At 41.5% G+C, this 16,320-nt stretch overlaps 1 protein-coding gene across 1 annotated transcript in view; it reads left to right on the top strand.

Moving 5' to 3' along the window:
* Window positions 1-16,320, top strand: part of LOC103503415 (DNA polymerase epsilon catalytic subunit A-like) — a 35,097-nt gene that overhangs the window by 15,897 nt on the left and 2,880 nt on the right. Inside the window, 5 exon segments of the mRNA XM_051089523.1 lie at window positions 13,282-13,465; window positions 14,373-14,437; window positions 14,776-14,908; window positions 15,342-15,424; window positions 15,807-15,873. Of these exon segments, the coding sequence (XP_050945480.1) occupies window positions 13,282-13,465; window positions 14,373-14,437; window positions 14,776-14,908; window positions 15,342-15,424; window positions 15,807-15,873 (532 nt within the window).

Raw genomic sequence — 16,320 nt, 5'->3', positions numbered from 1 at the left:
AGAGGAGGGACAGAAAAGTAATTCAGCTGGACAAGAATGTGGGAAAAGGAAAATAAATGGGAGATCGTGCGTGTGGGACCCAGGGGGAGAGAGAGAAGGTTGGATAATGCCTATATATAGCATCTTTTTGGGATTGGGGAGGTAGGTCTAATTTTGATAAAAGTTTGGGAGGGCGGCTGCTGTAGCCAAGGCATCCTAGGGTAGACTACTTGTTGGTATGCTATTTGTTATTGCTTTTCCTTGATGTTCTTTACTGTTTTTAAGCTTATGAATGTATTTGGCATTATAAATAAATAAAGCTACAGAGGATACTCTGTTTTCCTGCCACTAAGTTAGGTTATTACAGTTTTCTTTTTGGGAAACCTAACAATTGGTATCAGAGCCTCTAGAAACTGGGGGTGATCACGAGGCAAATGGCCCAAAGACAGATGGAAGAAAGAGTTGAGGGTACTGAAAAGGAACTCCTGAGTATGAAGGAAATGCTGCTGGAAATGAAGAAGGCTGTAGAACGTTTGGCTGACGATATGAAGGAAAATCATAGTTACAAGAAAAAAGAAGAGTCAGGTACCACATCAGACGGTTCAGTGATGAAGTTAAAGGGGAAGATGGATGAAACCGAGCCGATAACAGAGATCAATGGAACAGTAACTGACCGGAGCAAGTACAAAAAACTGGAGATGCCGATGTTCCTTGGAGAAAACCCTGAGTCATGGGTGTACAGAGCTGAACATTTTTTTGAGATAAACAACCTGTCTGAGAGTGAAAAAGTCAAGGTAGCTGTGGTAAGTTTTGGCCAAGATGAGGTGGATTGGTACCGTTGGAGTCATAATAGGAAGAAGGTGGAGTCATGGGAGGATCTGAAGAGTAGAATGTTTGAGTTTTTTCGAGACTCGGGACAAAAGAGCTTGGGAGCAAGATTGATTAGGATTCAACAAGAAGGATCCTATAATGAATATGTCAAAAAATTCGTGACCTATTCAGCCCCACTACCCTACATGGCAGAAAGTGTGTTGGTTGATGCGTTTGTCACTGGGTTAGAACCTTCCCTACAAGCCGAGGTAATCAGTAGGCATCCCCAAACACTTGAGGATTGTATGAGGGAAGCACAGCTAGTAAATGATCGGAACTACGCTTTAAAGCTGTCCAAGATGGAGTTAGGAATGACAGAGTGGGAGGTTGGAGGATCATCTAAGGTCAAGAAGCTGGGAGATGTGGATAAGCCACCACCAAGGAAGACCGATTTCCAAATGAAACAGATCACCATACCTATTAAAGGTAACTTCAAGAAAGGGGAACCACCGGTGAAAAGGCTGTCTGATGCAGAGTTTAGAGCAAGACTCGACCGGGGACTGTGCTTCAGATGCAATGATAAGTATTCTCCTGGTCACCGGTGCAAAACCAAGGAGAAAAGAGAACTGATGTTCTTCATCATGAATGAAGAAGAAGAGGATGAAGAAGGAGACAGCCAAGAGGAAGTAATTGAGGAAACAGTAGAGCTGAAGACTTTGGAACTTACCGATGAGGCTGCAATTGAACTGAAGACCATGACTCGGATTTCCTCAAAAGGAACGATGAAACTCAAGGGGTGGATAAGGCAGAAGGAGGTAGTGGTTCTAATTGATAGCGGGGCAACCCATAATTTCATCCATCACTCCTTGGCAGCAGAATTAGAGCTGGGAATGGATCCACACACTTCGTTCGGTTATACCATAGGGAATGGAACACGCTGTAGGGGAAGGGGGATATGCCGAAGAGTGGAAGTGAAGCTTGACGAAATTACCATCATAGCAGATTTCCTAGCGGTAGAACTGGGCTCGGTTGATGCTGTCTTAGGAATGCAGTGGCTGGACACCACAGGTACTATGAAGATCCACTGGCCTTCCTTGACGATGAGCTTTTGGAACGGGGGTAGACAGATCGTATTGAAAGGAGACCCTTCCCTCATCAGGGCCGAATGTTCACTAAGGACATTGGAAAAGACATGGCAAGAGGAGGATCAAGGATTTCTATTGGAGTGGGCAAACATGGAAGTAGAAACTGATGATACTTACAAGACTGATGAGAAAGAGGAAGGAGATGAAGCGGATATCCCTATGATTCGGTTTTTACTACAACAGTACACTGATATTTTTACCACGCCAAAGGGACTCCCTCCAAAGAGAGATATCGACCACAGGATATTGACACTACCAGACCAAAAGCCGATCAATGTAAGACCATATAAATATGGACATATCCAAAAAGGGGAGATAGAGAAGTTAGTGGCTGAAATGCTGCAAGATGGTGTCATCCGCCCAAGCCGAAGCCCATATTCCAGCCCTGTTCTCCTGGTTAAAAAGAAAGATGGAGGGTGGCGTTTTTGTGTTGATTACCGGAAGTTGAATCAAGCTACAATCTCAGATAAATTTCCTATTCCGGTGATTGAAGAACTATTGGATGAGTTATATGGAGCAGCAGTTTTCTCTAAACTGGACCTCAAATCGGGTTACCACCAAATTAGAATGAAGGAAGAAGATATAGAGAAAACAGCGTTTCGCACCCATGAAGGCCATTATGAATTCCTAGTGATGCCTTTCGGTCTCACCAACGCACCAGCAACGTTTCAATCACTAATGAATCAGGTTTTCAAGCCTTTCCTTAGACGTTGTGTTTTGGTATTTTTTGATGACATCTTAGTATATAGCAGGGACATCACTGAACATGAGAAACACCTAGGGATGGTTTTTGCTGTGTTAAGGGATAATCAACTCTATGCCAATCACAAGAAATGTGTGTTTGCTCATTCTAAAATCCAATATTTGGGACACCAAATATCTAAGGCAGGGGTAGAGGCAGATGAAGATAAGATTAGAAGTATGGTAAATTGGCCAAGACCTTCAGATGTGACTGAATTAAGAGGATTTCTGGGGCTGACTGGATATTACAGAAGGTTTGTTAAGGGTTACAGCAACATTGCAACCCCCCTTACTAAACTATTACAGAAAAATGCTTTTAAATGGAATGAAGACGCTGAAACAGCATTCGTCAGGCTGAAGGTGGCAATGACAACGATACCAGTCTTGGCACTGCCCGATTGGAGTTTGCCCTTTACCATAGAAACTGACGCTTCAGGCAGCGGCTTGGGAGCAGTTTTATCGCAAAGAGGGCATCCCATAGCTTTTTATAGTCAGAAACTCTCGCAAAGAGCCCAGGCAAAGTCCATTTATGAAAGAGAATTGATGGCTGTGGTATTATCTGTACAAAGGTGGAGGCACTACCTATTGGGAAGGAAGTTTTCTATACTCTCAGACCAGAAGGCTTTGAAGTTTCTGCTGGAGCAGAGGGAAGTGCAGCCCCAATTCCAGAGATGGCTAACCAAACTCCTAGGGTATGATTTTGAAATACTCTACCAACCGGGCCAACTCAACAAAGCAGCAGATGCTCTCTCAAGAGTGGAACCGAAGATAGAGCTTCATGAGATGACAACTTCGGGTATTGTCGACATCAGTGTTGTTTGTGAGGAAGTTGACAAAGATGAAGGGCTACAGAAAATTGTGGCAAAGCTGAAGAAGGAACAAGAAGTGGATGGAAAATTCGAGTGGAAGAATGGGAGATTACTCTACAAAGGAAGGCTTGTACTACCCCAAACTTCCTCCCTCATTCCAAGATTGCTGCACACATTTCATGATTCAGTGCTAGGAGGCCATTTGGGATTCCTACGAACGTACAAAAGGATGAGTGGGGAACTTTATTGGCAGGGGATGAAGAATGATATCAAAAAATACGTGGAGCAGTGTGAAGTATGTCAGCGGAACAAATATGAAGCTACTAAACCGGCTGGTGTTCTTCAACCCCTACCCATTCCGGACAAAATCCTGGAAGATTGGACAATGGACTTTATTGAAGGATTACCTAAGGCAGGAGGCATGAATGTAATTATGGTGGTGGTGGATCGCCTCACTAAGTATGCCTACTTCATCACTCTCAAACACCCCTTCTCGGCGAAACAAGTAGCGCTGACCTTCATTGACAAGATAGTTAGGCGCCATGGAATTCCAAATTCTATCATATCTGACAGAGACAAGATCTTCCTCAGCAATTTTTGGAGGGAACTATTCGCATCCATGGGGACCTTACTGAAAAGAAGTACAGCTTTCCACCCACAGACGGATGGACAAACTGAGAGAGTAAATCAATGCTTGGAGACTTACTTGAGATGTTTTTGCAATGAACAGCCGCACAAGTGGGATCAGTTCATACCGTGGGCCGAATTGTGGTACAACACTGCCTTTCACGCATCTACTAAAACTACTCCTTTTGAGGCAGTTTATGGTCGTTCCCCTCCCCCTTTGCTATCCTACGGGGACAAGAAAACTACTAACAATGAAGTGGAAGTAATGCTGAGAGAACGTGATTCAGCCCTGAGTGCCTTGAAGGAAAATTTGACATTAGCTCAAAATCGCATGAAGAAGTTTGCTGATCTAAAGAGAAGGGAACTTAAGCTAAAGGTGGGAGAGGAGGTATATCTCAAACTCAAACCTTACAGACAACGCTCCTTGGCGCGGAAGAAATCAGAAAAATTGGCTCCTAGGTATTATGGGCCTTACAAGATCATTGAAGAAATTGGAGCTGTGGCTTATCGGCTGGACCTTCCTCCGGAGGCAGCAATACACAATGTATTCCACATCTCTCAGCTCAAACCCAAGCTGGGGGCACAGCAAGTGGTTCAGCACCAGCACCCCATGTTGACAGAAAACTTTGAATTACAGCTTCAGCCAGAAAATGTCCTCGGAATCCGTTGGAATAAGGAGTTAGGGGCTAACGAGTGGTTAATCAAATGGCAAGGCCTACAAGAGAGTGATGCTACGTGGGAATCAGTTTATCAAATGAATCAACAATTCCCTTCTTTCCACCTTGAGGACAAGGTGAATGTGGAACCAAGGGGTATTGTAAGACCTCCCATATTGCATACATATAAGAGGAGGGACAGAAAAGTAATTCAGCTGGACAAGAATGTGGGAAAAGGAAAATAAATGGGAGATCGTGCGTGTGGGACCCAGGGGGAGAGAGAGAAGGTTGGATAATGCCTATATATAGCATCTTTTTGGGATTGGGGAGGTAGGTCTAATTTTGATAAAAGTTTGGGAGGGCGGCTGCTGTAGCCAAGGCATCCTAGGGTAGACTACTTGTTGGTATGCTATTTGTTATTGCTTTTCCTTGATGTTCTTTACTGTTTTTAAGCTTATGAATGTATTTGGCATTATAAATAAATAAAGCTACAGAGGATACTCTGTTTTCCTGCCACTAAGTTAGGTTATTACAGTTTTCTTTTTGGGAAACCTAACAGATGACTCTACCAGTGTTGGCCTTACTAGATTTCAGTGTATCGTTTGAAATAGAGACCGATGCCTCTGGTTATAGGATAGGTGCTATCTTGATTCAGTCTAAGCGACTCATTGCTTATTACAGCCACACATTAGCCATGAGAGATAGGGCTAAACCAGTGTATGAGAGGGAACTGATGGTAGTAGTCATGGTTGTGCAAAAGTGGAGGCCTTATTTACTTGGGCGGAAATTTGTAAAAATGATTGATCAAATGTCACTGAAATTCCTATTAGAGCAAATAGTAATTCAGCCTCAATACCAAAAGTGGATAGCTAAACTATTGGGCTATTCTTTTGAAGAGGTGTACAAGGCTGGATTAAAATACGAAGCAGCTGATGCCTTGTCCAGAATGCCACCAGCTGTGCATCTTTGCAATTTGGCTGCCCCAACCTTAATTGATCTGAAGATGATCAAAGAAGAAGTGGAGAGACTCTCGTTTAAAGAAAATCATGGAAGAAGTAGAGAAGGGGGATGAAACCAGAAAGACTAAGTATTCCATTCAACAAGGAATGCTGAAGTACAAAAATAGGTTGGCAATTTCTAAGTCATCAACACTGATTTCCACCATCTTGCACAATTACCACGATTCTGTTTTTGGAAGTCATTCGGGCTTTCTACAGTTGGCTGGAGAGTTGTATTGGGAAGGTATGGAACAAGATGTCAAGAAGTATTGCTAAGAGTGTTTGGTATGTCCAAAGAACAAGTCCTTGGCCTTAACACCTGCTGGTTTGCTGTTGCCTCTGGAGATACCGACCAGTGTGTGGAATGACATATCTATGGATTTTATTGAAGGGTTGCCTAAATCCAATGGATTTGAAGTCGTTCTTGTGGTGGTTAATAGGTTCAGCAAGTACGGTCATCTTTTGGCTTTGAAGCACCCTTATACGGCAAAAACAGTGGCTGATCTATTTGTCAAGAGATAGTTAGGCTTCATGGCTATCCTAACTTTATAGTTTCAGACAGAGACAAGGTATTTCTAAGTAATTTCTGGAAGGATATGTTTAAAATGGTAGAGACTAAACTGAATAGAAGCTCAACATATCATCGCCAATCGGATGGCCAAACTGAAGTTGTCAATCGAGAAGTCGAGAGCTACTTGCGTTGTTTCTGTGGAGAGAAGCTGAAGGAATGGGTGAGGTGGTTACATTGGGCAGAGTATTGGTAAAATACAATGTACCAAAGATCCCTAGGGGTAACACCCTTTCAAGCAGTCTATGGTCGTTTACCACCTCCATTGATCTATTGTGGAGATAGAGACACACCTAACTCTACACTTGATGAGCAACTTAAAGAGAGGGATATAACATTGAGAATTTTGAAGGAGCACCTCAAGATTGCTCGAGAAAAATTGAAAAAATATGCTGACTTGAAACGTAAGGAAGTGGAATACGACATGATGTTCTTAAAAATCAAATCGTATGGACAAATCTCGTTGTGGAAGAAGAGGAATGAAAAATTATCTCCTAAATACTTTGTCCCTTACAAAATCCTTGAGAGGATAGGTCCTGTAGCTTACAAGCTGGAACTTCCGAGCACCGCAAGCATACATCTTGCGTTCCATGTTTCACAACTAAAGAAAATGTTAGGCGAACATAGCACAGTGCAGTCGGATATGCCTTATATAACTGAGAATCATGAGTGGAAAGCTTCACCTTAAGAGGTATATTGATACTTGAAGAATAAAGCAGGCGGCTGGGATGTGTTAATCAGTTGAGAAGGACTACCAAGGCATGAGGCCACTTGAGAAGATTATGATGAGATGAAGGAAAGATTCCCTGAGTTTCTGCTAGGCCTCCAATCACTCAAGTTTACAAGAGAAGGGGTAAAAAGGGGAATTCCACCCAGACAGCTTGGTAGTTAGGATGGCCAGTGGTCCTCATGACACATGGCAGCAGGAGCACAAGAATGTTAGGAATATATATAGGAGCTTTTGCATTAGGGTTGGGGTATCTTGATCATTAGGCATTTTTGGAGTGAACACAGTTCATGGTGGAGAGTACAGCCCTCTTATTTGGCTGAGTGTCTTGTTGGTTTTGTTACTCTTTTGTGGCTGCTGAACTATTATCCATACATCAATATAACTACAGCTTACTCTCCTGTTATATAAATTTCTCTGTGAATTCTGCTGGAGTATTAGTGTGTAGTGTGTGCTGTTTGCTTAATATTATTGCAGGTAGAAGGGAGTTCTAACATTGGTATCAGAGCCGTTCGACATCCTGGGGAGGTGGAAGAAGATGACGCAAAAATTAATCGAAGAACGATTGGATGCGTCGGAAAAGGAGATTGAAGCCATCAAAAAAGAGGTTCAACGCATACCTGTTCTAGAGAAGACGATGGAGAAAATGCACGCCATGTTAACCGAAATGTACGAGGATCGACAAAGACAGCCTGGCAGTTCGGAACTGACCGGAGTGAGTACGGGTAAACGGAAAATGCGGACGGAAGATGTGGTCGACGGAGACGAGGAAGGGGAAACATCTCTGAGTTTAGAACCGGGGGCAGGGCAGGATCGCATAAAGTTTAAAAAACTGGAGATGCCAGTTTTTAATGGAGAAGACCCGGATGGTTGGATTTATAGGGCGGAGCACTATTTTCAGATGCATCTTCTGAATGAGCAGGAGAAGTTAAAGATAGCTATAGTCAGCATGGAAGGAAAAGGATTGTGCTGGTTCCGTTGGGCGGAGAATAGGAAACGCTTTCGATCGTGGAAAGAGTTAAAAGAGAGATTGTACACCCGTTTTCGTAACAGAGAATATGGAACGGGTTGCGCGCGATTCTTGGCTATAAAACAGGAGGGATCGGTGGGAGAATACTTGCAGCGTTTTGAGGAGCTGTCGGCGCCGTTACCGGAGATGGCGGAGGACGTCCTGGTAGGGGCATTCACGAATGGGTTGGACCCGGTTATTAGAACTGAAGTATTTGCAATGCGGGCCGTGGGCTTGGAGGACATGATGGATGCGGCCCGATTAGCTGAAGAAAAATTAGAGATAGCTAAGGCTTCGCACGGCCCATATGCTAAGGATTTTAAATCAGCCCAGAAACCCGCGCCAAAAAATGTTGAAACCCCTTCGACGAAAATAGTTACCTTGAGAGAATCCCTGTGAGTGTGAACCAAGCAAACAACTCACAGAACGGTGCGACAGGGATGGGCGGACGAGGGATACCGGTTTTCGAAGGTGGACGGATTCTGAACTGCAAGCACGACGGGACAAAGGGCTGTGTTATCGATGCGAAGAACCATTTAGCAAAGGCCATCGCTGCAAAAACAGAGAACTTCGCCTCTGTGTGGTCGCGGACGATCTAGAAGATGTTGAAATGGTGGATAGTGCGTACGAGGGAGAGATGGTGGAAGTTAGCCCGGTGGTAGAGTTGTCCCTGAACTCCGTTGTGGGGTTGACAGCACCGGGTACGTTCAAGCTAAAAGGAACGGTGGAGAACCAAGAAATAGTGATCATGGTGGATTGTGGGGCGACCCATAATTTCATCTCCCTGAAGCTGGTCGAGAATCTAAAATTACCTATGGCGGAAACAACGAATTACGGAGTTATTATGGGGTCCGGGAAGGCGGTGCAAGGCCGCGGAATATGTAAGGGTATCACAGTGGGGCTGCCAGTGATATCCATAGTAGAAGACTTCTTGCCGCTGGAACTGGGTAACATCGATATGGTGCTGGGGATGCAGTGGCTGCAGAAACAGGGAGCAATGACAGTGGATTGGAAAGCCCTCACCATGACCTTTGTGGTCGGAGATACTAAGGTAATCCTAAAAGGGGATCCTTCGCTGACCCGAATGGAGATATCCTTGAAAGTGTTAGTTAAAACGTGGCAACCGGATGATCAGGGGTTTCTAGTTAACTTCAGAGCCATGGGGATTCCCAAGGCAGACCGGGAATTAGTAGTGACAGATGCTGTGGAGGACTATCAATCAGAATTTGCACAGCTACAGCAGGAATTCGGTGATGTATTTGAAATGCCCGACGGTCTGCCCCCGATGCGACGAATCGACCATAGGATCCAGTTGAAAGAAGGTACGGATCCGATTAACGTGAGACCATACCGCTACCCACATGCCCAGAAAAACGAGATTGAAAGATTGGTGAATGATATGCTGGCTTCAGGAATCATACGACCGAGCACCAGCCCGTTTTCCAGCCCGGTTATCTTGGTAAAAAAGAAGGATGGGGGATGGCGTTTCTGCGTCGACTATCGCTTTAAACCGAGCAACGGTACCGGATAAGTTCCCTATACCCATGATCGATGAGCTGTTGGACGAGTTAAGTGGAGCGAGCATTTTCTCCAAAATAGACTTGAAATCCGGGTACCATCAAATCCGGGTACGGGATGCAGATATAAGCAAGACGGCTTTCAGAACGCACGAGGGTCATTACGAGTTCTTAGTCATGCCCTTCGGACTCACCAATGCACCTGCAACATTCCAAGCATTGATGAATCAGGTTTTTCGGCCTTATTTACGCAAGTTTTTGCTGGTATTTTTTGACGATATTCTGGTGTACAGCAGGGACGTGGAAACACATCTAGAACATCTGACCATGGTGTTTCAGCTATTGAGACAGCATTGCCTCTTTGCTAACCGGCAGAAATGTCATTTTGCGAAAGACCGAATCGAATACTTAGGCCACTGGGTGTCGGCAAAGGGAGTGGAAGCTGATCAGGAGAAGATTAAGGCCGTGATAGAGTGGCCAATACCGAAGAATATACGGGAGCTTCGGGGTTTCTTAGGGCTGACCGGGTATTACCGTCGGTTTGTGGCAAATTATGGCGCCATTGCTGCACCACTCACGAAACTAACCAAGAAGAATAATTTTCGTTGGTCGGAAGAGGCAACGAAAGCATTTGAACAACTTAAAAGAGCCATGGTCACACTCCCCGTGCTAGCATTACCTGACTTTCAGCTGCCCTTTGAAGTGGAAACCGACGCATCAGGTATCGGGTTAGGGGCTGTGTTAACGCAGAACAAAAGGCCCATCGCTTATTTCAGCCAAAAACTATCAGAAACGGCCCGAGAAAAATCTGTTTACGAGAGGGAGTTGATGGCCATAGTATTGGCTGTGGAAAAATGGCGGCATTACCTTTTGGGGCATCGATTCGTGGTATATACGGATCAGAAAGCATTGAGACATATTCTGGAGCAAAGGGAAATAGTACCCAGTGTGCAAAAGTGGCTGATGAAGCTGATTGGCTTTGACTTTGAAATACGCTATAGAGCTGGACCCGAAAACAAAGCTGCGGACGCCTTGTCCCGTATGCCATTTGAGACGGAGTTAAATGCCATAACTGTCCCTTCTTTGCTGGACATTACAGTGATCGAAAAAGAGGTACAAGCGGATGAAAAATTGAAGGCCATATTTGATAGAATTGTGGCGGATCCGGACTGTGTTCCCCGATATACGATTCGCCAAGGTAAGCTGTTTTATAAGGGCAGATTAGTTATTTCGAGAACTTCGAGTTTCATCCCGACTATATTACACACTTTCCATGATTCGGTCCTTGGGGGACATTCCGGACAGCTACGCACTTACAAAAGGATAGCAGCAGAATTGTTTTGGGACGGGATGAAAAAGGACATCAAACAGTATGTGGATCACTGCCATGTTTGCCAGCAAAACAAGACCCAAGCGTTATCTCCGGCCGGACTGTTACAACCTCTTCCTATTCCTAACCGTATTTGGGAAGATATTTCCATGGATTTTGTGGAGGGCCTCCCACGGTCCAAGGGATTTGACACGATATTGGTGGTAGTTGATCGCCTAAGCAAATATGCTCATTTTATCACCTTGGGTCACCCATTTTCGGCTAAAGTAGTGGCTTTGGTGTTCGTCAAAGAGGTAGTGCGCCTCCATGGATATCCTCGCTCGATAGTATCCGACCGTGACCGAGTCTTTTTAAGCCACTTTTGGCAAGAGTTATTCCGCTTACAAGGGACTCAACTTAAGCGGAGCACGGCATACCATCCCCAAACCGATGGACAAACGGAGGTAGTAAACAAATGCTTGGAACTCTATTTAAGATGTTTGTGCCAAGAAAAGCAAAAGTCATGGAGTGATAAGGTGGCATGGGCTGAATATTGGTACAATGCAAATTACCAATCGTCCATTAAAAATACTCCTTATGCGGTAGTTTATGGTCAGCCTCCTCCCCCCATCATTTCGTACGGTCAAACCGGGACAACGCTGAATGATTCAGTGGAGCAGCAGTTGCAATCTCGAGATGAGATGTTGAAAGTGTTGAAGCGACATTTGCAGCACGCCCAAGAAAGAATGAAGAAATTTGCCAATATCCATCGTCGGGACGTGGTGTTTGACATTGGGGACAGGGTATACTTAAAATTACAGCCTTATAGACAGCAGTCAGTAGCGAAAAAACGCTGTGAAAAATTATCACCACGGTATTTTGGACCTTATACTGTGTTGGGACGAGTAGGAGAGGTCGCCTACCTGCTGGATCTTCCGGAAACTGCAAAAATACATCCCGTCTTCCATGTATCGCAACTTAAGAAAGCAATAGGAGACAAACATCCAGTTTATCCGGACGTCACACTGATAAATGACCAAATGGAGTTAGTGTTGGAACCGGAAAACGTGCTCCAACGCCGCTGGAACGAGGCTGAACGTGATTGGGAATATTTGGTGCAATGGAAAGACCAACCGAGCCATGAGGCAACGTGGGAGTCATACGCGATGCTTCGACATCAATTTCCTAATTCCCACCTTGAGGACAAGGTGGCTCTTCTCCGTGGGGGTATTGCTAGGCCTCCAATCACTCAAGTTTACAAGAGAAGGGGTAAAAAGGGGAATTCCACCCAGACAGCTTGGTAGTTAGGATGGCCAGTGGTCCTCATGACACATGGCAGCAGGAGCACAAGAATGTTAGGAATATATATAGGAGCTTTTGCATTAGGGTTGGGGTATCTTGATCATTAGGCATTTTTGGAGTGAACACATTTCATGGTGGAGAGTACAGCCCTCTTATTTGGCTGAGTGTCTTGTTGGTTTTGTTACTCTTTTGTGGCTGCTGAACTATTATCCATACATCAATATAACTACAGCTTACTCTCCTGTTATATAAATTTCTCTGTGAATTCTGCTGGAGTATTAGTGTGTAGTGTGTGCTGTTTGCTTAATATTATTGCAGGTAGAAGGGAGTTCTAACAGTTTCACCTTGAGGACAAGGTGAATTTGGAGAGGGAATGTAAAGATAGACCACCTATCATACACCAATATAGTAGAAGAGGAAAGAAAGAGAGGAATAGCTCGAGTGAGGGTAAATGAGTCTTTAGGATGCTTTTAGTTTGGGTAAGAGTAAATAGGTCATTTGTACTGTTAGTATAAGTAATGTTTGAGTTGGGAAGGAAAGCCAGTTACGATCTGAGAAGAAGATTGGCTTTCTGTTTCAACCTTGCAAGATAGGTTGGCAGAGAGAGTTCTGTTCGTGTTCATTGAATCGATGCAATTCAATTCGATTCTATCATTCCTACATTCTTGTAATTAGTTTTCATTTACATTAATAAACTACATTACTTGAATATACGTTTGGGTCCCATCATATTCTCAATTGACTAATATTTGTAGATTCTCACTCTAGCATTCCTATTTACTTCTCAACCTTTTCAGGTTAAAGTGAGGCATTTTGCATCAGATGAAATAATGGAAATTCTCAAAAATCTTGATTCTTTCAAATTTGATTTATGTAGTTTAGGGATGTAAAATCCAATGGATTGTAGGTGTTTACTTAAAAGAAGTATTGTTTGCAAAAAAACATCTCAATAATTCAGAAAAGCAAAATAGCATTACTATTATGTTACTACAAAGCTGAAATTTATTTTCTGATTAGGATTTTCTTATTTTGCCAAGGTAGTCCATCTTAAATACTGCTGAAAATTTTTTCCCTCTAATTTTAGCATTTCTGAGGGAGGAGCTATCTACATTACTTATTTTCCTGCCACAAAATTCATACTTGTGGTGGTGGTTACTTCTTATCAAAACAAAGACTTGTCATCGAATTTTCTTGAAAGGAAATTTTGTGAAGCTTGTCAAATGCTCTCTAGACAATCACAACCTTCTAAGAGTGGTATGGCTTACAAGGTAAACTCACAAGTATTTCTGAACATATACATTCCATCTGATTTGATATAACCAAAAAATTTGATTATATAAAATATTTAGGTGACGGAGTTTGCAAACTAATGCGCTTTGGAATGTATGTATTTCATAGCTAACTATATGATATCTTGATATGATATAGTTAGCTTAATCAATATGTTTTAACGAGTTCTCGGAAATAATTTATTTTGAAAGCTACTGCTTTCTACTTAGCCAATTGTTAATTTTTAATTAAGAAACTGCAGTTAAGAAGTAGTAAAAAGAGAAAAGGGAAAAAAGTTAAATATTATTGTTAGATATCCATCAAGAAAGTTGCCTAAAATGCAGAGTTTTGGTAGAGATACAGCCAAGGAAAATAGGGAAGCTAAAAAGTTGATTGCTTTTTAATTAATTAAATTTGAAACCCTTGAAGTATATTCAATCTAAAGAAAATCATAAGATATGACTTTTGTTTTATGGATTGTTAAATAGCTGAATTTTCAGTAACTCAAGTGTCTAAGCCCTGAACTTATATGTAGTGTGAATTTATGTATTCAGTATATTCTGTTCAGCATATGTGTATGCCATTAGATCTTAATTTGATGGATGGAATTTAGCAGGTAAGTTTTTATATTAAAATGAAAGAGGAAACATATTTTCAGAAATTTTATGATATCATGCCAAATTATTACTAGTTGTAAATGTTTAAGTTGCTAGGAAATCACTCGTATTTAGTAGAGACTAATATCTTACTTTTAGGTATCTAATTCAAAAGCTATTTCTATGCAATAAGTTGGTTCTAAATTTTTGGAGCCTTAATTGTCTGTCTCATCTTGAGATGACATTTTCATAAGTATTTTTCTTTTATCTTGAAGTCTAACCAGAATTTCATTTTCCATTGACCTGATAGGTTGACTATGTTGTAAACAACAAAGAAGCTGAAGTGATTTTGCAAAAATCAATAACAGAGTACAGGTTCATTCATTGTTCAATTCTTTATAGAAATTCTTTCAAACTCAGGAATTTTTGGAAATTATGAGGACCTTGTACCTCAAAATTTTGTTTTCAAACTTTATTTATTTCCTACTGAAGAATATATACATGTATACACACACACACATACATATATCCAACATGTACTTGATCTTTAGTATTATAAATATCCTTTTTTTTGGCTCTTTTATGTCGAATATTTGCGGATATAGCTTTAGTCTTGTCTCAAGTTGAAAAAATTTTTGTTGTTACATTCTACTGATTATGCCCTTCTATTTAGTTTCTTTCATGCTGACTCATGCAATAATATTGATTTACAGAAGCATAGACCGTGGACCTCTTGTAGCTATAATTGAGTCCCCAAATGTGCAGCTTCTGAAGTCAGCTGTGAAAGTATTAGACGATTTTCCATGCTTAAACATTCCTTGTGATGCTCATCACAACCAATATCAGGTAGTCTGTTCGGCTATAGCTTCTAAGCGTTTTCCCCCCTTCTTTTCATTGAATAACTGAACTTTCATTGAGAAAACAATGAAAGAAAAAGTACAAGAACATACAGAAAAAATGGAAAAAACCCACGAAAGGGAGTCAAACTACAAAAATGGGCCCAGTTGAGTAAAATAAGACCTAGAGGGTAATAACAAAAAAGTCTCATCCCAAAGGCTACAGAGAAACATATAATCTAAGAAAGAGACCACACATCACTAGCCAAACTCCTAAAGACCCCACAGGATAGCTAGCCATTGCGTGATTTGAATCCTTGACTCTGGAACTTTCAGAATTATTGATATTTTGCCAGAGAAAAAGAGTTATAAGAGTTGGAGATATTGATGTGCAATATCCATAATATCTTTTTTTTCTGGATTATGGTTAGAGTCTGTGGTAGGCCTTATTTGCCAAGTCATGCTTTTTCCTTGCTTGTTCTTTTTCAGATATGGTTATTAGCTTGCTGAAAACACTGCAAACAAGGTTGTTCTTTTTCCTTCAAAATTTTGTCATTCTTATAAAATATTCTTATTCAGGCTCTGTTTGGTAACCATTTGACTTTTAGTTTTTTTTTAAATTAAGCCAATAGACACTACTTTCATCTTCAAATTTCTTCTTTTGTTATCTACATTTTACCAAAGGTTTAAAATAAATCAGGCCAAAATTTGTAACTAAAAAAATTAGCTTTTAAAAACTTGTTTGTTTGTCTTTAGAATTAAAGAAGAAATCAACCATTGATGAAAAATATTATACAAATTGAGGAGGAAAATAGGCTTAATTTTTAAAAACCAAAAACAAAACATGAAATGGTTACCAAACTGATCTTAGTTTTCTGTTTTGCCTTATTATTTTTCAATTTAAATAGGGACCAATTTGAGTGGATTGAGCTGGAACCCGTAGAGTTCTGGCACTCCCTATTATTCATGGATCAGGTTTGATGACCTCATGTCTAACTTTCTTGTTGTTTTCGCTCCTTTAAATCATTTTAGTAAAGAAAATTTATATTGCTTCTGTTGTGAACAGCGTACTCTTGATAAAAGAAGAAGAAACTCAAAATATATATTCTTTTAGTTCAACGTGTGGGTTGGGAAATTTGAACTTACTTCTTGATCGAGGATATATGTCTTAACTAGTTGAGTTATGCTCAAGTTAGTAAATATCAGGAGAGCACTAAGTTACTTATGTAGCGACAAAGGCACCATTAGCCATTGCTAGTGGAAGAAAACCATATGCTGGTTCTATTGAAGACATAAAGCTCAAAATGTATGAGCATTTATATTTTAATTGAAAAAATATACAAGTATTTGACATTTCATTGTTTCATCTTTTAATAACTATAATAATAGTTAAGTCAGGAGAGGATAAGCTTATGGCCTTTT

The sequence above is a fragment of the Cucumis melo genome, chromosome 9 (assembly GCF_025177605.1).
Source record: "Cucumis melo cultivar AY chromosome 9, USDA_Cmelo_AY_1.0, whole genome shotgun sequence".
Classification (NCBI taxonomy): Eukaryota; Viridiplantae; Streptophyta; class Magnoliopsida; order Cucurbitales; family Cucurbitaceae; genus Cucumis; species Cucumis melo.
This window is presented reverse-complemented; position numbering and strand designations above follow the sequence as displayed.